General features: G+C 33.9%; 2 protein-coding genes across 2 annotated transcripts; both read right to left on the bottom strand.

Annotated features, from left to right (window-relative positions):
- Positions 1-284: 284 nt before the first annotated feature.
- LOC145026518 (perakine reductase-like) lies at positions 285-2774 on the bottom strand. Its single transcript, XM_078976846.1, has 7 exons — positions 2525-2774; positions 1765-1935; positions 1444-1647; positions 1199-1371; positions 1018-1114; positions 788-941; positions 285-695 (listed from the first exon to the last, which is right to left on the bottom strand). Exons 1-7 carry the CDS (start codon positions 2585-2587, stop codon positions 511-513), a joined length of 1047 nt encoding a protein of 348 aa, XP_078832972.1. The 5' UTR covers positions 2588-2774; the 3' UTR covers positions 285-510.
- Positions 2775-21365: 18591 nt separating this feature from the next.
- Positions 21366-23032, bottom strand: LOC145048519 (uncharacterized). The gene is made up of 4 exons (XM_078997041.1): positions 22349-23032; positions 22011-22220; positions 21725-21856; positions 21366-21606 (listed from the first exon to the last, which is right to left on the bottom strand). The coding sequence occupies exons 1-4, from the start codon at positions 22997-22999 to the stop codon at positions 21514-21516; spliced, it is 1086 nt and encodes a 361-aa protein (XP_078853167.1). The 5' UTR covers positions 23000-23032; the 3' UTR covers positions 21366-21513.
- Between the last annotated feature and the right edge of the window lie 737 nt (positions 23033-23769).

Here is a 23769-nt window from a genome sequence, read left to right as displayed (position 1 = left end):
CCTTCATTTCTCAAGTTAAAGGTTAATCGATAAAAATAACAGCCTACATTCTTTTTTTATTTTTTCCACTTTTTAAAAAGCATGCTTTTCTTTTTATAAATCATATCCATATATGTATATCAAAGAGGGTGAATAGGTATAGCAGGCCATGCCCTTTAAGGGTTCATCACTTGTTAAACTTAGTATTTTGTATTTGCTTGGCATATTTTGCGAGGATTTAGACTTTAGAATGACAAAAAAACATTATTAAAGATGCAAAGAAAAATAAAGGGCACAAGAAATAATATGGTTCACACAATCAGGATAATCATGCTCATAAGAGATGTATTATTCCTTTTCTCAACAATACAAAACTTTCTCAACACATATAACCTTTAAAGAAAAACATAGCTGAAAACACATGTTTACATGACACACGGCTAATTCCCACAATTGCTAACATGAGGAAAATAAATCACGAGCAAAGGGGCACAAAAGGTATATAATAGGAACATTGGTACATTAAGGTGATCAAGTGTTATTCTTAGGGGGCGAATTTGCAAATTTCCACGAGATACGCAGAAGAGCTTCACCAGTTCTACAACCAGCAACTTCATTGATAGGAATCGCATTAGAAATTTCTTCAACGTCTTCTTTTGTAAGTTTCACTTTAACTGTTCCAACATTCTCATCAAGATTCGTAATCTTAGTTGTACCTATGTCAAAAAAAGAACCAATCAGAAATAGGAGTACATATATTTCTTTATAACGATAACAATTTTGAAAAAGCAAATTATTGTAAACTTACCAGGAATAGGCACTACATCCTCCCCCTGATGAAGAACCCACGCAAGAGCAAGCTGAATAGGGGTACATCCGTAATTTTTTGCCATTGCCTCTACACGATCATAAACAACCTTGTTTTTTGTAAAGTTTTCTCCAGTAAACCTCGGATGTGAACCCTAAGAGAGAATCTTCGATATCAAAAGCTTTTTATACTCCTAACTTTAATACAAATATATGTAGTTGATCAATTACCAATATACTATTTTCGGGTACACTTTCTTTAATTGCTTTGCCCCCAAAAAATCCACGCCCAACAGGACTGTATGGAACTATACCTATTCCAAGTTCCCTTTGCAACAAACAAATTCAGTGCAACATACAAAAACCCAAATGGGAAATAAATCAATACATTGAATAGACAATAGAAATACACCTGCACAACGGAGTCAGTTCTTCCTCAATATCGCGGGTCCAAAGGGAATATTCCATTTGTAAAGCAGTGATTGGATGAATGGCATGTGCTCTCCTGATTGTGTCTGCGTTAGCTTCAGATAGCCCGATGTACTTTATCTTACCTTCTTCCACCATCTTTTTAAGTTCTTCCATCTGTATTTCAAAAGAGGATGTAATGTCTGTATGTGAAACTCAAGAAATCAAGGTCCACAAGTGTAAACTTACAGTGTCTTCAATAGGAACAGTTGTGTCAATTCTATGTATGTAATAGAGATCAATGTAATCCACACCCAACCTCTTTAGGCTACCCTCACAACACGAACGTGCATATTCAGGGGTACCTTTGACTTTAATACCAGTGGGTTCAATCTTGAATATACCGAATTTTGTGGCTAATTGGATCCTTTCACGAGGTAATTCCTTTAATGCCTGCAGCATTCTAGTTTAATCAACTAGGATAAATGTTTGGAATGTGATTACATTGGCAAGAATTTCATGAAGATTATTTATATAGCTTTGTTGTTTTGTATAAGGAAATCCAATTACCTTCCCAACTAGTATCTCATTAGAATGCTGAACCCCATATACATCAGCAGTATCAAAGAATGTAATTCCTCTATTAAAAACTTCCTTGAGCACTTTGATGGCTTCTTCCTCAGGGAGAGGATTGTTATAGATACCTGTAAGCCCCATGCAGCCATACCCTAATCTTGAGACCTGTATAAAGGAAAATGCGGTTGAATGTCTAACAGATCCATATCTAATTTGCAACTTAGAATTATTCTCTCTGTCAGACAATCAGGGTTGATTTTTTGCAGAAAATGTTAAATTAAGGTACATGTTAAGTAGGCTATAAGAAGTTATAGAGTTTTATGGATCATAGTTCCGGATTTAACATACTCTCTGAGCAATGATCTGATCCGAAAAATGAGATTTGTTTAAAACAGATGAACAGGGTAACGCTAGGGTTTGAATGTTTGATAGAAGTGTTTTTTTAATTTTTTTCTAAATAGCTTCACAGGAATCTCTGCACCGAGGAGGCAGATCCTATTAGTCAAACCAAACGATCACACAAGTTTGGGAATGCAAGTAGCAACTAGATAGGAACTTAATCAGAGAATCGGATATGCTAGCAACATAATCCGACAAAATGCAAACAAGGTAAATACCAATTAGAATTATGCTACGATCAATGAAAGAGACCAAACAATCGTTTCTGATTTGTGCCAATGAACTAGGATGTGGTGAAACAATGCTGGCTGATCATATTTGAAACGGAAAAGGAAAAGATAAACGAGACTCTGACCTCAAGCCCCTGATTCCCAAGCTTCACTCTAGGCATCTCGAAGGTTGAATTACGCTCCGCCATTGTTGCAATGCTCAAGTCGGGAGTCGAGACTATCGAATGTGGTAGGTGAACTCAGTGATCTTCACCAAGTTTCATGGAAGCACGCGAGACGATTGATCAAGGTAGGTGACCTCAATGCTCGCGTCGCGTCGATAGTCTAGACTGTGGTAGGTAAACTGTAGGAACTGAATTCACTCAATTTCTAGACAAATTTGAAAATTTTCTAGACAAAATTGAAAAAAATGGTTGACAAATTTATACAGTTTTGATCCAAAATTATACACTGATGTACTGTTGGTTCAATTTTGGATTTTTTTTTTTTTTTTTTATTGTTTTTGGATTCTACACACTTAAAAAGACGATTATGTCTTTTTAATTTATATTTTTCATTTTTTTTAATTGTTAAAATACATAAATTAATTTAATCTATATTTTTATTTTTATTTTATTTGTTTTTTCTCTCTAAAAACACACACCCCGATGAAAGAAACGAAGAAAAAAATAGGGACAGCCAAGGGCTGCCACCCTCAACCACCCACCGATGACCCCCCACCGTCGTGAACCACCACAAACGGCCACTCTCTATCCCCTACTTGTATTGTAGAATCTATTGCACGACCCACCCTTCACGTTTTATGTTTTCCTTTTCTCATTTTACTGCCAAGAACAACCACCACCAAGGAGTGGTGGTGGTGGTGGTGTTGTTGTTGTTGTGACCATTGAACATCACTAGGAACCACTTTTGTTCACCAGTTTTGCCAATCAGCAATAACCCAAACACACCCTTTGACCACTGCCACCTCCCCTCTCTCTCCCTTGCTTCTTTTCTCAGATAACAATAGCCCCACCAGAGGTGGCATCAACCTCCAAAGAACCACTGGCTGCCACCCCGTCTTCCCCCATGTGATGATGACTGTGTTTTGCACTCTAGCTCCAATGGGAGGAAGGGACAGTGGAAGTAGGAAAGGTGATGCACCTCTTGTGCCAAGCTGGTTTGAAGAAGGAGGATATTGACCTCATCAACAGGTGGCTCGACGATGGCAATCGATCACAAAGAGGGGCAAAACAAGAGTTTGTTAGCTCTTGTCGTTCATAGAGTAAACACACCATCTCCAGTGAGGTATTTTGGCAAAATCAAAGAACGAAGGGGCACAAAAGCAATAAGGGCTACTCAGTTAGCGATCTGCAAATGAGAGGGAAGGAAAGCAGGTCCGTGGGAAGCAAAAAGCAGCTACCGATGGGCTTTCCGTTCCCGACCTGGAGCATTGAAAACTTCTAACAACCATTAACAACTGTTGGATCATGCAAATCAACTTCCCGACCTTTCTTTCTCTTACAGTACACCCACCTTACCAAATTCACACCTTCAACATCTTTAACCTTTATTCAATTGGCCTTTCCGTTCATCGATTCAAAAGGTATAGCTCCAAAGTCTTCCACTTCATCTTCCTCAAAACTAAAAAAAACCAAACAAAATCGAACATAATCATAGTTAGGTATATAAGGATGAAAGATTTATGGATTTTATTGCTCTCTTGTAGTGAAATTGCAAAATAGGATTAGGTTTAAGAGTTTATTCGTGAAAAAATACGAAGGAAAGAAAGAGGGAGACGACAGGGGAGGGAGGGATAAGAGGGGTGGTTTGGGGTTTTTTTTTCCTTTTTTCTTTTTTTAATTAGAATAATTAGAAAATGAATTAAATTAAATTAAAAAGGAAATTATTTAATGACGGATTTGTTATTTCAGGTGGAGTATGGACCAAAACTACATATATAACCCAACCATAAGGACCAAAAACAATAAAAAGATCCAAAATTGGACCAGTGATGCACCAAGGTATCATTTTGGACCAAAACTGTAAAAATTTGCCAACCACAAGGATAATTTTTGCAATTTTGTCCAATTTCTATGTTGGATTCTCTCTCGTTTGTAAGGTGCTTGTTTCGATTGGCTTTAAAACGTCGAGTTTTTTTTATGAAAACAAGGTTATTGAAATAACTATTTATTAGTGTATTTGAAAAGACAAAACTGCAAATTTGGTCCTTGTGGTTTGCCAAAACCTTTGGATGAGGTCCAAAAAGTTTCCAGCTTGCACCAAAGGTCCAAAATCAAGGTTTTCATGGGTTCTTAGTCCATTCCGTCATTGTCCGTTTGTTTGGAGTCGTTAATGCCATCACGTGCCCTCCATGTGAGGGCATATTGGTCATTTTAGGTCCTATCCTCCGTTGTCACCACTTCAATTAATAAGATTGCAGACTGTACCTCACTCCTTCGTCTTCTACTCATACCTCAATTATCCAGACACAAAAACCCTAACGATTGTCTGAGAATTGGCTTGTGTTAATGCTTTTGAAAATGTGGGGACTTAGAAATGTTGGAGAGAATGTTAACGTTCAAGAAGTTTATGGTAAGATTCATACTTTGAAAAAACTTTGAAAAACATTGTATTTGATGATCAAGCTTCAAACTTTGAAAAACTCTAACAATCGTCTCTTTCTGTTTTGAAGATGGTTACCCCAACATATTCTCTATTGAACTTCATCACGGAGGGAGTTTCACAAAGTTTCCAAATATCAGGTATATTAATGGCCAAGTAAGGTACTTTGATGTTGTCGACATTGATGAATTTTCTATTCATGAACTAGACTTGATGATGAGAGAATTAGGGTATGATGGTGCTGAAATCATGTATTACCATTTTCGTTTGCCTAATGAAGGATTTGACTTTGGACTCCGAGCATTAGGTAACGATGATGATGTACGTAATCTCTCATAGTATGTTACCCATAACAAAATGATGAAAGTGTACACAGAGCATGGTCAAACGAACTTGCTTACATATTTTATGTCCCCAACTGGTCCAAGAAGGGTTATAATATAAGACATGGACAATCAGGGTCCTCTTAGACCCTCATCACCTGTAGCTGCTCATGAAGTGGTAACTCCAATCCAAATTGATGTTGGTGAGGGTGATTTAGGGTTAGCATTTACCTTATACAAATCAGCAGCACTTGAATTTAGTAGGTCTAAAGGTTGGAAACATAGTAAAGGGGCATCATCTTGTAGTAGAAAGCTTAACTTGGATTGGGAAGGTGGTGAAAAAACAATGGCAAGTGGTGAAGTTGATAAAGGTAAGGGTGTAGTTGATGCATAAAAAGAGTTAAACAAAGAGTTAAACAAAGAGATTGATAGGAATGAAGAACTTGGCATGAACAAATCCAATGGTGAGGGTGTAGAAGGATTTGCAGATGAGGGGTATAGAGTTGTCATGGATAATGATACTTAAGGAGTCAATGAATTTTCAAATAACATCAACATAGATGATGAGTTAATGAGAAACTTTCAACCTTTTGAAGGGTTTGAAGACCACGATAGCATTCCATTTAATGGGTTTGAAGGACAAGATAATATTCCTTTCAATGATGAGTTGAGACAAGAGGAGCCTGATGACATTGAGTTTGAGAATCAAAATAGTGAAGATGAAGATAGTGACTTTATGATTGATGAGGACAACATAATTGAAGATGTTGAAGTTGACATGGAGGATTTCAATCTAAATATTGATATAGAAGTAGAGTTCAATGGATGTCAAAGTTTGGGTGGTCAAAGAAATGAAGATAGTGATGAAGAAGAGGATGTGGAGGTAATTGATAATGACGAGTGGGATTCACTAAGTGAGGACTCAGGGGACAACAGGAAAAGAAGAGGAATGATCAAAGAGCTGGGGAAACAAACATTATGTTCTGCTGGTGAGGTACACAAGGTAGCTTTTCATATTGGGCAAAAATATAAAGCCAAGAAAGAATTGAAAGATAAAGTTGACCTGCATGCTTTAGAGACAAGGAGGAATATTTCATTCACAAAAAATGAAAAGAGTAGATTAACAACTGTTTGTGATGGTATTGTAGTTTTAAATGCAAGTGGGGTAGGTGGACCTACCTCTGGGAAAAAGGTAAAGGGTAAAGATGTAAACCCAGATAAAGTTAAATGCACATGGAAACTTCATGCTTCTAGGTTAAGTGAACAGGACTATTGGTTTATTAAGACATATAATCAGAAACAAATCTGCCTCCAAACACGAAAAATCAGATCTTGCACAACCACATTTATTTCCAAACGTATTATGGATCAGATTGAAGCTAATCCTGGACTACTTGTTCGTGCCCTACAATAGCAACTCCAATCAACTTATGGAGTTAGTATTTCATAAGATAAAGCATTTAGGGCAAAAGCATTAGACACCAAAAATGTTGCAGGAGATTACGTAAAGCAATATGCAACTTTGAGAAACTATTTAGTAGAGCTACAAAAGACAAATGAAGGTACAACTGTAAAGATTGATGTGGTTTCTGAACCTATGGTTTCATCCCCAACCAACCAATTCAAAAGGATATACGTGTGTTTAGGTCCTTTAAAGAAAGGATTTAAGGCAGGTTTGAGATAATTTTTAGGCTTAGATGGAGCCTTCATGAAGGGACCTTTCCCAGGTTAAATAATAAGTGCAGTTGGTGTTGATTCCAACAATGGAACCTACCCATTGGCATATGCTGTTGTTGAAAGTGAAAACACTTCAAGTTGGAAATGGTTTCTTCAGTGTCTTGCAGAAGATCTTGACTTGTATTCAAATTCCAATTTCACCTTTATCAGTGATAGACAGAAGGTACTATAGTTACATTTAATATTGCATACTAGGTTTCATTACAGACTAATGCTAATTACTTATTTTGTTTTGGTGAAAACATGGTCTTTTACCAGCCATAAAACAATTGTTTCCTAATGCAAAACACATGTTCTGTATTAGACACATATACCAGAACATGAGGATCATATTTAAGAATACAAAGTACAAGGAGTATTTTTGGAGGTGTGCTACAGCCACCACCATACCAGAGTTTGAAGTTGTAATGGTAGAGCTAAAGAATTATGACATATAAGCATATCAGTGGCTCTTGAAAATCCCTCTACATCATTAGGCTAGAACTCATTTTTCAGGTATTTTCTCAATTTGTTGTCTTATCTTTTATTATAGTATAGATATACACTAACTGTTATTTTCTTAATGAACTACTAGGAAGGGCAATTTCAGACATGTTATTGAATAACCTTTGTGAAGTGTTCAATAGCAAACTTGTTAAAGGGAGAGACAAACTCATTATCAGTTGTTTGGAGTTCATCAGAGAGTACCTTATGAAAAGAGTATGTAATGTGATGAAGGTGTTAAACAAGTGTCAAGGTCCATTAACTCCAACTGGTACTAGGATTTTGGAAGCAAACACAACACTTGCTAGTAAGTATCATGCACGATGGAATGGGGGATAAAAGTATCAGGTTAAAGGTCCATGGAATGATCAACATGTGGTGGACATGGATAAAAGGGAGTGTAGTTGTAGAAAGTGGGAGCTTACTGGAATTCGTTGCAAGCATGCAATTGCAAGCCTAAATGAAATGGCAGACAATAATGAAAAGGTGGGAGAACTATACACCTATGTGCATAAGGTCTATTGGCTTGATACATGGAAAGAGATGTACTCCTTCAAGGTGGAGCCTATCAAAGGTAGAGCCATGTGGCCTAAGAGTGATTGCCCAACAACTCTTGTGCCTCCACCACACAACAAAGCTATAGGCAGGACAAAAAAGAAAAGGAGGATTACAGCAGAGGAAAGAATTAAAACCCAACAACGTAAGAGGCAAGCAAACAATCAAAGTCAAAATGATAATGAAACTCAATCACTAAGTAGGAATTTTTTGACAGTGACATGTAGTAAGTGTAAGCAAAAGGGTCACAATACCAGGACCTACAAGGCCAAAGATGGGAATTGATGTTTAAGTACTTAAGTTGTTTATGTTTGTGAAGTCTTGTTAATGCACTTTAGTTGGTACTTTGATGCCTTTTTTTTGGTTCCATTTTGATAATGTACTTTGATGCCCTTTTATGGAACAATGTACTCTAATGTTTTGGTAATGTACTTTAATGCCCTTTGTTGGTAATGATTGTGTTTTGGCATTAATCTGTTATGGTCCCCTTTTGGTAATGTAGTTTGTTATTGGTTTATGTTGTACTGTCAAAGCATGAAGATGTTATGGCAATGCACTTAATGTATGCATGTAAAACCATTACAATTGCATATTCAAGCGTATAGAAAAACCATTACACTTGCATATCATAAAAGGATAAAACCATTACACTTGCCATTGTCATAAAAGCATTACATATCCAATGAACCAAAAGACAACACTTACAACACTAGCACCAAAAGACAACATTTATAAGTGGTCATTACCAACAAAAAAGCCCTAAACTCTAATTCCTAATTCCAAAACAACACAAACAACAGAAACAAGACCCACGAGGCAAGCAAACACATCTTCAGCTGACCCACTTCAACCTCATACCTATTCATTATTCTCAACAGTCCTGGTATGATAACAGTTGATCTTTGACACATAGGGGATCGATCCACCCCAAAAATCCACATCTGGATCCCTACAAGAATACATTAAAGTAGAAGAGTTATTGCATAACTACCGAAATATCATAACCTAATATGAGTTTGCTTACCATTTTAGGGCATGCATAGAAACGACGACCAGGGTTTCATGAGGTCCATGAGGTTCGCACAACAACAACATTCCCACAGAAGCAGAGCACCATTTTTGAATCTCGTAGCAGTAGAAGTAAATGAGAGATGAAGAAGAAGAAGATCTTTGTTGCTCCTTCTTTATAAATAAAAATGAAGAAGAAGGGGATTGCGTATGAGTATGTATATAAAGGAGAAATATGATATTATTTAAAATAAGGACCTAAAATAACCAAAATGCCCTCACATGGAGGGCACGTGATGGCATTAACGGCTCCAAACAAACGGACAATGACGGAATGGATTAAAAACCCATGAAAACCTCGATTTTGGAACTTTGGTGCAAGCTGGAAACTTTTTGGATCCCATCCAAAGGTTTTGACAAACCACAAGGACCAAATTTGCAGTTTTGTCATTTGAAAAATATTTAAGGTAGTCACTTTCTCTTTTATTTGACCTTTTTACCATTTTATTGGGTGATAGAGATTGACTTTCTTCATTCTATTTTTATGTTACCTTTTTACTGTTATTTTCTTGTTTATATAAATAAATCTTTTTTTTTATCTCTGGACAAAAAACAAACATTTTGATGTTCGGTTCCTACTTGTTTTGCCATCACTTGTTGATGTTGTCGGTGGAACTTCTTAAAACACAAATCTCTATGGTTTCGTTTGGTAGTATTCGGTTTTCATTTATTACATTTAATAATTTCCTAATCAAATTATTACAATAAAATTAAAAGGAAATTTTACATTATAAAATAGATAGATAATTAAAAAGGCATGCATATTGCCAAATTACAATTTCAAAATCCAAAAACGACACCAAATAAACACCATATAGGTCTAGTTACGACAATGTGTTACCAAAGTCATACACCTTAATACAACACTTCTATACAATTAAAATGTATTTATGTGACAGCAACAAAGTGTCACAATGTAACAAATCAGCAACAATATAAATAAGATAAATACTCAGTAGCTTTAACAACAACTTCAAAGTGTCTCTATAACCCAGTAAACATTATTTTAGCTTTTTAATAAACTTCATCTGCATGCTGTGTAGTAAAAACATATTTTTTTAACAATGTTTTGATTTAGATCAATTGCATACACTTTGACACTTTAAAAATGATATTTACTATATACATGTTATACTGTCATTAAAAAACTAATTTGACAAAATATTAACATATTAAATATAATTATTTTTATACTTTTCATATGAAAACCGTCTAAACAATATATCTATAATAATGAATCTAAGCATCGATTTTTTATTTTTACTAAAATCAAACTATTTAATTTAAATTGATTTAAGAATAACATTAAAATATACTATATACATATATGTTTATCTTGATAAAAAGAATTTTGTACACCTTTTTTCCGTCCAACTCTTGAACAATAAAAAAGTTTACCTCCTTTTTTTTAATGCCAATAATAAGAGATTAAGATGTTGAAAAATAAAATCTTTTGTTGTGTCGAAATGATGATGTTAGAAAATAGAGGATGAATAGATTGTTTGGATTCTCTGAAAGTCGTGATTCACTATCAAAGTGAAGTATTTCAATGGTACAGATCGAACACTCAATTGGATAAAATTTAAAGAATAAAATGTGAGAATGTATATGAAAATGTTCTTCAAGATATACCAGAAAAATGACCAAAAAACGGATATATCATTCTTGTCTAAAAATTGTCAATAGAGAGTTACAAACTGTTATAAAACTACCAAAACCCGCTCCTAGGGGCGTTGCCTCCGGACCCCCGTTCGTTTAGGGGCTTCTCCCCTAAATAACAATGTACTTTGAATCTTGAAAAACTTGAACAAGTGTACACTCCTACACCATCCTAACTTGTTCAATATTCAACAATATCACTTTTGATCAACAATTTTAATCCTATTACACTTAAATAATATTGATGATATAAAATCACCAACAGATGATATCTAAAAAAAAAAAAACGGACAAAAGAATATTGTTATTTAAAAAAACAGCACACAAAAAATGTTATTTAAAATAAAAAAAAAACAATAAAAATGTGAAATAAAAGAGAAAGGGAGAAAAATCGGATATTTAAAATAAGAAAACATTAAGAAAAACTAAAAAAATAAAGAAAAAATGTTATGCTATTGGATTTTTGATATGGTTGGTCCATATTATTTTCATTTGTTGGATCTGTGGTTCCTCATCATATGAAAAGATCATCTTCCCTTTTAATATGTTTTTTCCTTTTCTTTTTTAGTTATTAATATATTCTAATAATAATATTAAAAAAATACCCCACACCCTATCCTTTCTTCCTTTCTCTCAAACATATGGTGGTAGCTTAGTGTTTTAGTTTTAGTTGCTCCGGTGATGATGGAAGGATGAAAGATGTTGGTAGCTCTGGTCTCCATGTCATCTCGGGGTAGTGTTTCATGGTGTTCGTTTGCCTTCTCATCATGTCAGTTGTCGGAGCTACTAACATATTTATTATATACTTTAGGGACATCAAATCCTCCCTTGGGTATGATCAAAGCACCCTTAATCTCCTTAGCACTTTCAAAGACTTGGTGACAATATTGGAATCATCTTCAGGTTAATTAATGAAATCTCACCAACATGGGTGGTCCTCCTCCTTGGCATCGACATGAACTTCTTTATGTACTTTCATGATTTGGATGGTAGTGACCAGAAAGATTACACAACTACATGTTTGAAAAATGTTTTTGTTCATTTTCATAGGTGCAAATTCACAAATGTTTGCTAATACATGAGTTTTAGTTACTTATGTACAAATTTTCGTAAGCAATCATCCGCGGGGTAGAACTTTTGAATGGTTTTGTAGGGTTAAGCAGTACAGTTATCACTTAACTATATCATGTTCATTAGGGCATGATCCAAGATCATTCATCTTGTTCATCGAATGGGTTTAAGGAGTTGTCTCTGTAGTTTTGTAGTCTTTATTCGGATTCTTAAAACCTCAAAAGTTATTAAATAGTCAAATAAGCTCAAAACTTTCTATGAATTTTTATATATTTCATTAAGACTAGTAGGGTTTCCTATGGTTAATAATCATAACTAAAAGAAAACTTAGATTTTTGGAGGTTAAGTATGCTGCGACCACTTTAGTTGCTTTGGTGCTACTCTTTGCTCTTATTGGTATTGTGTTCAAAGAAGAATTCCATATTTGGAAAAGAAATCAGGAAGTGGATCATCATTTTCTAGCGAAGGTCATAACTAAGAATCCAACCAGAAGAACTTTCACACACCACCATCACCCCAAACCTCATACCCTTTGGAACTTACCATAGAATCAAGCTCAAGGATCCTCATTAGAAACCTCATGAAAAGCCTCTAAACACCACATATACCCACAACCCACCCGGGGCATTATCGCTGCATGAAAATGGGTGATAGTGGGCATTTTTCGCCGACCAAGAGACAACATGATGATAGAATAAGAAACAAGTGATGTAGGGTGTTGGCATGCTTTTTTTCTCCAATTGACAGTAAAAAGAGATGGATAAAGGGTGTAGCGTAATTTTTTAAAATTTTAATTATTAAAATATATAAAAATAATAATAATATGGTCTTCTCATACAAACCACACCACCAATGTAAAAAATGCAAACCACAATGACCAACCATGTCAAAAATCCAATATTAGGACCAAATATGTGAATTTGGGTAAACTATATGGGCCAAATCTATAATTTACTAAAAAAATGGTAAACAATACCGTCTGAGCGGGCTACAACCCCTCCCCCAAATCCTATATTGGATACAATCCCAAAATACTAGGGGTAGCAATCATGTCAAGTCCAGGTTCGCGGGTCAGAAAGCATCAACCTGTAAATGATCCATATAATTATTCGTGTCGCAAGTTGGAGGGTTGAAAACATCAATCAGGACACGACTCGTTTAATTATACGAGTTTACAGGTTCTTGGGTCAGATTTGGGTCCACAGGTTAGTGGGTTGACCTATAATCCCATATATTATTTGCATAATAGTGAGGACTAGTTTAATTTATGGCACGCAACATGTATAGGCAGATAGTTGTAGTCGTATAACTTAAATCTACTATATTATACGGTGAACATATCTAAGGAGCATGCTTTAAAATAGTAATACCCTTTAAAAAATGTACCACCCACTTTTCAAGTATGAACTAATTGGATTATTTTAGATTATTAAGTTCTTGGTTTTGTTATTGTTAAGTTGCACCGAGACAAGGCTTAAGTCACATCGTAAGGAGGTGCGACGCACGTCACCGCCGTGACATTTAATGTTAGTGTCGTGAAGTCGATAGGACCCATAACCCTAAATCTCGAAGTTTGATCCATATTTAAAGAATGTGATTTCTAGGGTTTGCTCCACCCTCAACCCACATTACCCTCAGAGCATCCCCATCAAACCTTAGCCTCTCCCTTTGATCTTTGAGCTTATCATGCTTATTTATGCACCTTGAAGGAGAAGAGTATGCATTGGTGAAGTAAGGAGTCAATGATCAAGTTAGTTTCACCTTTTCAACACCTTTTGGACCTATGTAACTCTTCAAGCTTTGAGCTTTATAAGTTATTGGGTCTAGATCTAAGGTTTTATGCTTATATTGGTAGTTGGAATGATTTTGGGTTGTTGTTTGAATTTTTACAACCTTAAAGGTTGTGTTTTTATGCCTTCTGGATCCATTGCGAAAAGAAGATGAGAAGTTTATCTTTCCATTTGGCCCATGCATGAGTTTGCGAGCATTTTGGTCTCATTTTTTACCTAGACTTAGAATAATGGTGTTAAGGACATGAAAATGGATAAAATTGGAAAATTTATCCATTAAGACTACATTTTGACATGATCTGGAGGTTTAAAGCTTATATCTTAAAGGAATACGCCCTTGGATGGAAGTTGGATGAATTGCCAAAGTTACACAGTGATTTGTAGCAGTTGGCGCCACAAATTCTGAGCAGGTTGCGACTACTTTTTTGCCTAGCCGTTAGTGCCACAACTATGTGTTGGCAACGACATGATGACATTGATGGTTGACTTTTGACCAATTTTGACTTTTGGTCAACTGTGTTGGGTTTGAGTTTTAGACATGCAAAATGACCTTTTGCCCATAGAATAGATTTATTTAGACCTAGACTTGATAAGTAAGTATAGATGAATGTTTTACCTTAATTATTAAATTGGGGTTATCTATTGTGTAGTTTTGGGGAAGGCTTGATGCCACTAGCTTAAGTTGTGGATTTTATATTGTCTTCAATTCATGTGGGTTCTCATGAGCTTATTAATTATGTAGATTATGTATTACTCCCACCATCCCAAAATTATTGTCCATGTTTGATTTTTGAAGTCTTTCCATGTTAACTTTGAACATAAATAACTTTATTTGTGTTCTATAATTTTTTTATAAAACTTATAACAGTGAAAATGTATTTAAAAAACAATATATTCATATATCTTGCATAAAAAATTATATAACAAAAAGTAAATTATTTAATGTCATAGTTGAATAAAAGAGACTTAAAAAGTCAAACGTGGAAAACAATTTTGGGATAGAGGGAGTATATGTATGTTAACTAGAGATAGACCTCTCAGAGGTAATCTTGTAGCATTATAAGGATGTAAGACCATGATAGACCTCTTGGAGGGAAGTGGTCAATATTAGGTTGATTAGAGACAAACCTCTCAGAGGGAATCTAGTTGACTAAGATTATTTAGGCTATCATATGTTATGTAGTAGAATGTAAGTAATATGTGATTTATTACTTGAATTTTATGTGTTATCATGTATATTGCATATGATCTATAATGGGTGGGTGTTGTGATTACGCACTAAGCTTTAGGCTTATAGTTGCTACTTTATGTTTTAGTTGTAGGTCCTTCAGGTTCTACAGGGAAGAAGTTGACATGGTTGGGACATTTGAATATCCTCGGTGGGGCATGACATCTAGTTATTAAATCTATGTTACGTTACGGTTTTTAAAACAAGACTTAGCATACACATTTTGTTACCATGATTATGTTGATGTGATTTGAAAAGATGATTTTATGATTCATTAATAATTTTGAATAACTTTTTAGTAAACCTTACAATCTTACTTTCAAAACATTTATGGTTGGAATTTGGGATGTTACATAAAATATATAAAATAAAAAATAAAATTTTTTATACGATTTGGCGGGTTGACCCGTGAACGTAAATTCTAACCCACCTACTTTATTGCCTTTTGAATAAATATCAAAAAAGAAATAAGGATCTACACATGGTGTTCATTGACTTAGATGCGATGATTGTGTCCTTTGAGAGTTGGTTTAACGGACCTTAAAATCTAGAGAGGTCCATGTTGCTATGTGATCTTCCAGCCACTTTAATAAATGGAGTTCGCCCACTCTTCCTAACGAGTATTCCAAAAAATACGCTGCAAAAGTAGATAACTACTAGGTTAGAAAGCGACATCGATGGTTGGACCCTAGTGTTTCTCTCTGATACCTAAGTTAGACGTTGTATGATTCTTAAGGAATGAATTGCAAAAAGTCTTGGGTCCTCCTGAGAGCTTACCTTACTGTCTCATCTTCGGGGGGTTTTTATACGCCCCCTTTTATTTTGGTATTTGGATTTATCCAGTTTTTCTCTATAATCCATGTAAAGACAACTAACTGGTTGTGTACAACCTCTATAGTTTATTTCCAAGATCTTATGTATGCGCGAGTCATAATATATGTCTCATATATACATATATATATATATATATATATATATATATATATATATATATATAAAATCTGTTGTGCTTTGATATTGCCATCTAGGTCAATTTCCGATAATTGTCATTTGTCGATTTGTGGGATAGGTTGTGATCATTCGGGTTAGTATGAACCCATTGCCAACTGGGCAGGTATTCTTCATTTTTTCCGCTCCAACCTGTTGGATACGGGTCAATATTAAGCTAGGCTGGACGGCCGACCCGGATACACCATTAGTCCCCATGAAATATCTCATAGTATACACTAAGGGTGTGCAAAAAAACCGCAAAACTGAAACGAGCTAAACCAGCCAATCCAAAACCGAAAAAACGGATATCAGTTGGTCGATTTTTAGTTTTGATATTTAGGTATCCGTAGATACCCCGAACCGAACCGTTTAATATATATATATATATATATATATATATATATATATATATATATATATATATAAACTTAGGTTATTATATTTTAACTAATTATTGTATGGATGTAGGAATGATTGTGGGCCAATCATTTTACTTATTTTAAGAAAGTGATTAATACATATTATTGAATTAAATATAATTGAAAATTACAATCTAATTATTTACAAGGGTATATTAGTCAATTAATATATATTTAATAAATGAAAATTACATATTTTAAGAGATCATAGATTATATTAATTTTAAAATTCCGATTTTACGAATTATAACTCTTTTAATTCGGATATTCTGACAGAATATGTTTATGCGTATATCCAATAATTAAAATATTGTTGAACCATAAAAAAAATATATTCTTGAGCCTATTTATTGATCATGACTTTAAACACCTTTTGTAGAATAAAAAATTCTCAAACCATCAATTGAAGAATAAAAAACAAAAATTACATTAATTGTTATAGAATGCGAGTAACGATTACTAAGAATTACATTTTTATAAAGAATAAAACTAAAAAAACTTTCAAATCGGGAAAAAAACATCAAAATCTAACAAAGACACTAAGGTGCAGTTTGTTTTTTCGAAAGGAAAATTCATGAAGTCTGCAGACCACCTCTACAATCCTCTGTAGCAGAGGAGGTGGAACAAACGGCTGCAGCCTATAATAAGAAGCATGTTTGTTTTTTAACATCTCTAGACTGCTGCAGTAAACTAAAATTTAAATAAACTAATTTTATAAACTGAAATAATTCTCAACATTGAAATTTAATAATTCTAGTCTTAAAACATTGAAATAATAATAATAAAAACAGGTAAAAACAAATATATAAAACTTTTTTTAAAAAAAAAACATAAAAAAATGTAAAAGAAGCTAATAGTTTTATTTTAGAAAAAAAAAACTAATTTAAAAAAAAACATTAAAAAAGAAAATAATAAAAAAATTAAGAAAGTATTGTAAACGTTGTCTACAAAGTTCGTAAAAAATTAACACGTTAAAAAAATGTAACTGAAATTGAAAATATTATTAATAAAACGGTAAAAAAAATTTAAAAAAAAAAAAATTAAAAAAATCGTGGAAATTATAAAAATAAATTGTATCACCTCCGTAAATAAAAATTTAAGAAAATCAAAGTTTTAAAAAAAAATTTAAAAAAAAAGTTATAAAAAAATTCTTAAAAAAACACTTAGAAAAAATGAAAGTTGAAGAGGTTAGAAGAGGCAAGTCAAGTGCTGCGTCACGCAGCACACGCGCAGAGGTTTTGTAGTCTGAAGTCTTCCAAAAAACAAACTGCTGCGAAAGGGAAAGTGTTGCGCGTGTGCTGCGCCGCGCAACAATAAGTGGTTTGAAGAGGTTTTTATAGAAAAACAAACAACACCTAATACATTTTATAAGAATAATGTTGCTAGGAATCACTTTCAGTTTTGATGTCCGTTCTTCAAGCATCAACTTCTATGAAAACAAATCCAATTTAGTTTAGAATCCAACAACACATTAACAAATGAAAAATAAAAAACTAAATTTTTTTAGAAAAATATCCGGACTTATGAATTGCACAATAACCAAGAATTGTAGAATATGCATAAATCAGTGATAAAATATCCATATTCCATTCCAATAGAATTGTAATTCGTGATTCCATTCCGATAAAATTGGAATTTAAGATTTAATTACCGTATGCAATGTGTTGGAAAATATCAAAGTAAAAAAATGCATAAATCAGTAAATCAATAGAAAAAAAGTAAGAATTTGTAATCACATTTCAAAACAAAACAATAGTACTTTCGAAGCAAATCAAAATGTATAGATACAAATGCAACCAAACAAAACAAAGAATATACTACTTAAAACAAATTGATTGGTATGGAATGATCAAATAAGAGAAATAGATATAAAAATTACCAAATTTCTTTGGATGGCAGTTCTAACTTTTAGTTCACCCTCTATTATGGGGTTGCTGTCAAAAGTCCTTCCTGAAATCAACCAACCGATACAATTAAATCACACCTCTCAATAAAACCCACCAAAAATAAAAACAAAGTCCTATCAAAAGGAGTAATGTGTAAATGGAGAACAAACCTATAAACAGTTCGATTTCCCCATTTATTCAACCCACACCTTCCTTCCTAATCTTTTTTACAGAAACAACAAAACCCATTTCCTGGAGTATTTTACTCGATCTTGTAGGCAACAAAAAACATCTTCCTTCATGATCTTTTTGACAGCAACATCAAAACCTATTTCTTGAAGTATTTTACTCGATGATGTAAGCAACAATAACACCTTCCTTCATGATCTTTTCTCATATATAATGATCAAGTTGCAGAACATCAGCAGGCAAATTTAAAAAAAAAAAAAAAAATCTAAAACTAAGAACAATAATTTTAAAGAAGAAGAAGAAGATGGTTGATGAAGTGATTATTAGCATTATAGATGAAGAGATTGAGCCAGTAATTGAAACGGGAAGTAAACATAACACTTGTTCGAACATCTGCTCATCGTTGTTAAGGAACCAGATTCCGGTTTTCCAGGTAATGCTAAATCCACAGTCCCCAATTTCAACAAGGGAGTTGAATGTCCTAATGAAAAAATCATAATTAACAAAGAGCTTACCAATAATTCGATCTTGAGAATTAATAGATAAACGAGGTTGGTTGCCAAGTGTCCAAACGAGTTGTATTTCATCGGAGAAGGAAAAGAGAAGGCGTCACATATGGGTTAATCTACAAAAGAGACGACGGATGACGAGAAAGAGAAGATGGGAGGGTTGATGCAGCGGACAGGTGAGCAGGTGAAGAGCAAGGATCAAGGCGCTGCTGATAAGATGAAGTAGTCATTTGGTATGGTCGGCAACTCCGATACTGCTTCTCCCTCATGCATCATCTACTTCCCAGTTCTTGACTTCAATTTCACAAGCCCAATTCTTGACTTCAATTTCACGAGCACACATAATCTTCAGCTTTGGTTTGTGATCGGGTATTTAGCTGATAGATAAATGGGAGATGGTTTGGTGCACCCATGAACCGAACCGTGGTTACGCACCTTTATATGGTTAGGTTCTGTTTCGGTTAGTGCGCACGAGTTACCCGCCCCGCGGTCACAATTTTATTACTATCTAAACTAAACTGTCCCGTGAACACCCGTAGTATACACAACATGTATTTGCGGTTATGACCTATGTTTGGACTTTATTTAGAGAAACGAATTCCTTCTTGGTTGAAACTGAACTTTATTGGGATGCGACTCTCATTTTATATATAATTTTCTTGCTCTTGGATGGGATTTCACACAAGATCCAAAAGGAAAGGACTTAGTGTAATTTTTTTGCTGATAACATTGTTTTTTTTTTTTTTTTTTTTTTTCGATTCTAGGATTGAGTTGAATGCTCGGTTAGACTCTTGGAGGTTGATATTAGAAGAAATGGTTGGTAGATAAACATTGTTAAAATAGAGTTTATTTTGTGCAAGTTCAGTGGGGAGACTGATGATGAAGAAATAGATATATGTATAGGAAAACAAGCTTTCCTCCTAAAGAATAGCTTCAAGTATTTATGATCCACAATCCATAAAAAGGGTGTGGTTCTAAATGCCACCCCATCACATAAATATGTGTTAGTTATAGTTGAGGATGGTCGTATGAGTCTTATGTGACAGGAATTTCTGGTTGAAACCGAAGGGGAAGTTTTATAGGATTATCATTAGGCCTTCCATGATGTATGGATCTATATGTTGGCCAAGAAAAAAAAGACCATGATAAGAAGATGGAAGTAGCATAAATGAGGATGTTGAGATGGTCTTGCGATATAACTTTGCTGCATAAGATACCAATGGCTCTAAGAAACAAGTTAAGAGTGATATAAATCACCGAAAAATTGAAGGAAGGCGATTAAGGAGGTACTACAAACATGTTCAAAGGAAGCCAACATCAGTAACTATAAGGAGGGGAGATTCAATGATGTTATATGGTTAGAGTAGAAGACGTCATAGAATAAAGAGGGAGGCTAATGAGAGGTATGACATGGAGGAGCTTTGCTCTTTTTTAGGGTATGGCATTAGATAAGAATATTTTGAGGCTAAGTATCAGAGTATATGAGTAGCATATCCCCAAATTTGTTTTGTTTTATGATCTTTATTATCAACATCTATCCCCTCTATCTTTTTAATACTATCCGTGCAGTTTTTTGATGTAATGTTTCACCAGTAAATTAAACATCTACCAATAGATTTTATAATGCTAGGGCCAACACTGAGGCAGTGTTGGGTGTAAAGCCGCACAAGTCCGTATGGTGAAGGTGCCGGAATTTTAATTTGTTGATAATCCTTCATTAATCCATTGCTAATCCGACATATATGTGCTAATACGCTGCTATTACGTCACTGTCTGTCATTAATATGTATCTAATCCATCGCTATATGTGCTAATTCGTTGCTAATATGTCATTATTTGTTGATAATCCGTCATTATCCATTCCTAATTCGCCGATATCCGAAATTGTAGGGACCCAAAGTTTACTCTTCGAACGGACATCTATAATCAATGGACAGGCATGTATAGTCCTTGATTAGAATGAGGTTAGCGTTAACAATTTTCCTAAGCGTGTCTTTTTGCATTTCAAAAAATAGGATAGGTATATGATTAAAATGTGAATTTGTGAAATATCATTCCAATAGTTTAATAGTGTTAGATTTATATTTTGCGTCATTAAAGGTATTGACTTTAAATATGTACCTTCGCCGCATATATAATAAAAAGGATTAATGACCACAACATGCAACAATGTCACCATGTTGCATGACTATTTTTCACTTTGTTGTACTCGTGTATATACATCATGGATGTAAGGAGAGACTAATATACTAGATATTTTGCAATATTTAATTATGTATATTCATATGTTTAATGGAAATAGAAATAGAAATAGAAATCTAATATCTAAATTTGTTTTTACCTACATCCATAATATCTAAAAAATGGACACTTACATTTGTATTGGTAAACAACCCAAAATCAAACATCTTAATTCATCCGTACTAATCATTATAATTATGGTTTAAATTTAATTACTTTACATCATCCTGAAATTAACATGAGTCTTATAATTACATGATTAACAATTACAAGTCATATATAGTCTACTGAATTATTCGTATTTTTTTATTTTAATTATATATTAAATCGTTAATGAACTAAGTCTGAAAAACCAATCAGAATCATAAATTGGGTGCGATATTTTGGTAGAGACCCATGTCCATTCCATTGTAAGCAATTGGAGCATACATCCACATATCATCAGAGCTCAACAACTGCAATAAATATCACACAGAAAAACAATGATTAGGTGTTGATTATTTATAAACATAAAATTATGTCACTATAATAACTGAAATTATATTTGTTTTATATATTAATAATCTCAATTACCTGAATTTGAAGCTTTAAGAACTTCACATATTCAACTGCTTCTTCAAGCATTGTGCTAATGTCAACCTTTGTACCATTGGGTACGAGGTTCTGAAGGATTCTTAGTCTCTCATTAATTCTTTCTCTTCTTTTCTGCAAAACCAGAAGTTCCAAAGATCATCAATTAATTGAAGTTTAAATAAATAAAAAAAAAAAACTGGATTGGTTTTTGTTCATAATTTTGCTCTTTTTCTTGCATAATTTAATGTTGTTTTTTGCATATTTCATCAAGAACCGAAGTGCTTACCCTTGCATAAAGGCTTTGGGGATCAGTTGCAGTGCCTCTACTAGCTCTTGTTTTTCCATTAATCGGGTTAATAGCTCCATTCAAGTCCTGAGATCCAGTTAGATTATCATCAGAGCTGCAAGAACTTGAACTTTGTCCATTGTTGTTGTTGCACTCTTCTGCATCATTCATCTTTTGATTCTTCTTTGGTTGCAGATTCTTCTTACTTTTCTATTAAACACACACAACAAAGGTAATATTCTATAAGATTTTCTTCTTGGGTTACATATTTTTAATGTTCTTGAAGATAAACAAATGATTCCACATTCTCACAATTACACATAAAATAATAAACTTACATTTTCTTTTGAAACTCGCGATCTCTTCTTGGGGTTCTTATTGGTTTTCTCATTGTTAACTTCATCATCATCTCGCATTTCAAGGTTCCTCTTCAGAGGGATACCCCTGTCCAGAACAAGTGAATTGTCGATTTTAACCTTCTCCACTGCCACATCTTGTGTCATGTAGAGACTTCTGCTCATTGCATCATTAGCAAAAGCGTGGGTTGGTAGTGGTGAGTTGTTGATCTCGTCCAACATATAAAAAGGGATGGATTGATCACACGCATCGTTTGATGGTGAAGGAGGAATAATAGAAGGGCAAAGCTGGAAATTTTCATGGCTTGGGTAGGGTAGAGAGACCGTGTCAGTACTAGCACCGCTGCTACAAATGCTACTTTCTTGAGAGAAAAAATGGTAGAAATTAGGGTTAACATTGTCAGAAACATAGACTAAACTCTCATCGTCGGCGATAAATGATTTAGCATTGCTAAATACATGCTCACTAGAAGGAAAATATATGGTTTCACGTTCAACGTTTGAACAATGATCATGATCATGTTCACTTGACAACAACCCTTGCCCAGAAAACCTATCATAATCTTGATCTTCTACGAACATTTTGCTCAAACTGTGCCATTCTTCATCAAAGAAATTTCCAAAAGACTCCATCTTTTTATTTCTTGTTCACTTTTGGTTATCAAAGGAGGCTTTGAAATGACTTGGGATATCGAGAAAAAAGGAACCTATTTATACCCTTTTTTCAAGAATGTTAGTGAGGTTTGACTTGATTAATTAATTACCAATCATATAGTTATGTGGATGTTCGAAACCAAGAGTCCACTGTAGGGCCAAGTTAAACAGCCAAAGTACAGCTCATATAAGTGGGATCCACTCATATGTAAACAAATAAAAAAAAATCGTTTTGAATCCTTAAAAAATATATAGCATACCACCCCTTTTATGATGAAACCCATAATTAAATTTCATATATAATGTGGTGACGATGGAAGGGTATCTTAAGTCTCTAGTCCAATCATTGGATTGTAACCAATTAACCCTGATCAATTAGTTTTAGTAGATTGTTGATTGCTCTCTGCGTTCCAAACAAATAGCATGACATGTTCAATAATAAAAATTAGAATATATAATTAACTAAAAACTAATGTATAGTGAATTGACAAGTGATTTTTATTTTGATGAAGAGAATTTCTAACTGATATTTTTTTAGGGTTTTGATATTTTCACTTAGGTTATGTTTAACGTACTAACTGAAAAGTTAGTTGTTAAATAAAATTTAGCTGATAACTGAAAAACTAGCTGATAAAAAATATCGTTTGATAAAACTAACTGAAAATTTTAAAATGACTTAAAATGACATTTAAAAGAATGTATTTTCTATAATTAAATAAGGAGTATATTTGGAAAATTAAAAAAAAAAC

The sequence above is a fragment of the Lactuca saligna genome, chromosome 1 (genome assembly GCF_052625555.1).
Source record: "Lactuca saligna cultivar CGN05327 chromosome 1, ASM5262555v1, whole genome shotgun sequence".
Taxonomy (NCBI): domain Eukaryota; kingdom Viridiplantae; phylum Streptophyta; class Magnoliopsida; order Asterales; family Asteraceae; genus Lactuca; species Lactuca saligna.
This window is presented reverse-complemented; position numbering and strand designations above follow the sequence as displayed.

Excerpts from the sequence above, each read along its gene's own strand:
- LOC145048519 (XM_078997041.1), bottom strand. The coding sequence starts at position 22,999 with ATGGAGTCTTTTGGAAATTTCTTTGATGAAGAATGGCACAGTTTGAGC. Across the intron at positions 21,857-22,010 it reads CCCAAAGCCTTTATGCAAGG|AAAAGAAGAGAAAGAATTAA; the intron begins GTAAGCACTTCG and ends CTGGTTTTGCAG. Across the intron at positions 21,607-21,724 it reads TCTTAAAGCTTCAAATTCAG|TTGTTGAGCTCTGATGATAT; the intron begins GTAATTGAGATT and ends TATTTATTGCAG.
- LOC145026518 (XM_078976846.1), bottom strand. The coding sequence starts at position 2,587 with ATGGCGGAGCGTAATTCAACCTTCGAGATGCCTAGAGTGAAGCTTGGG. Across the intron at positions 1,648-1,764 it reads ATGAGATACTAGTTGGGAAG|GCATTAAAGGAATTACCTCG; the intron begins GTAATTGGATTT and ends AGAATGCTGCAG. Across the intron at positions 942-1,017 it reads TACCCGAAAATAGTATATTG|GGTTCACATCCGAGGTTTAC; the intron begins GTAATTGATCAA and ends ATTCTCTCTTAG.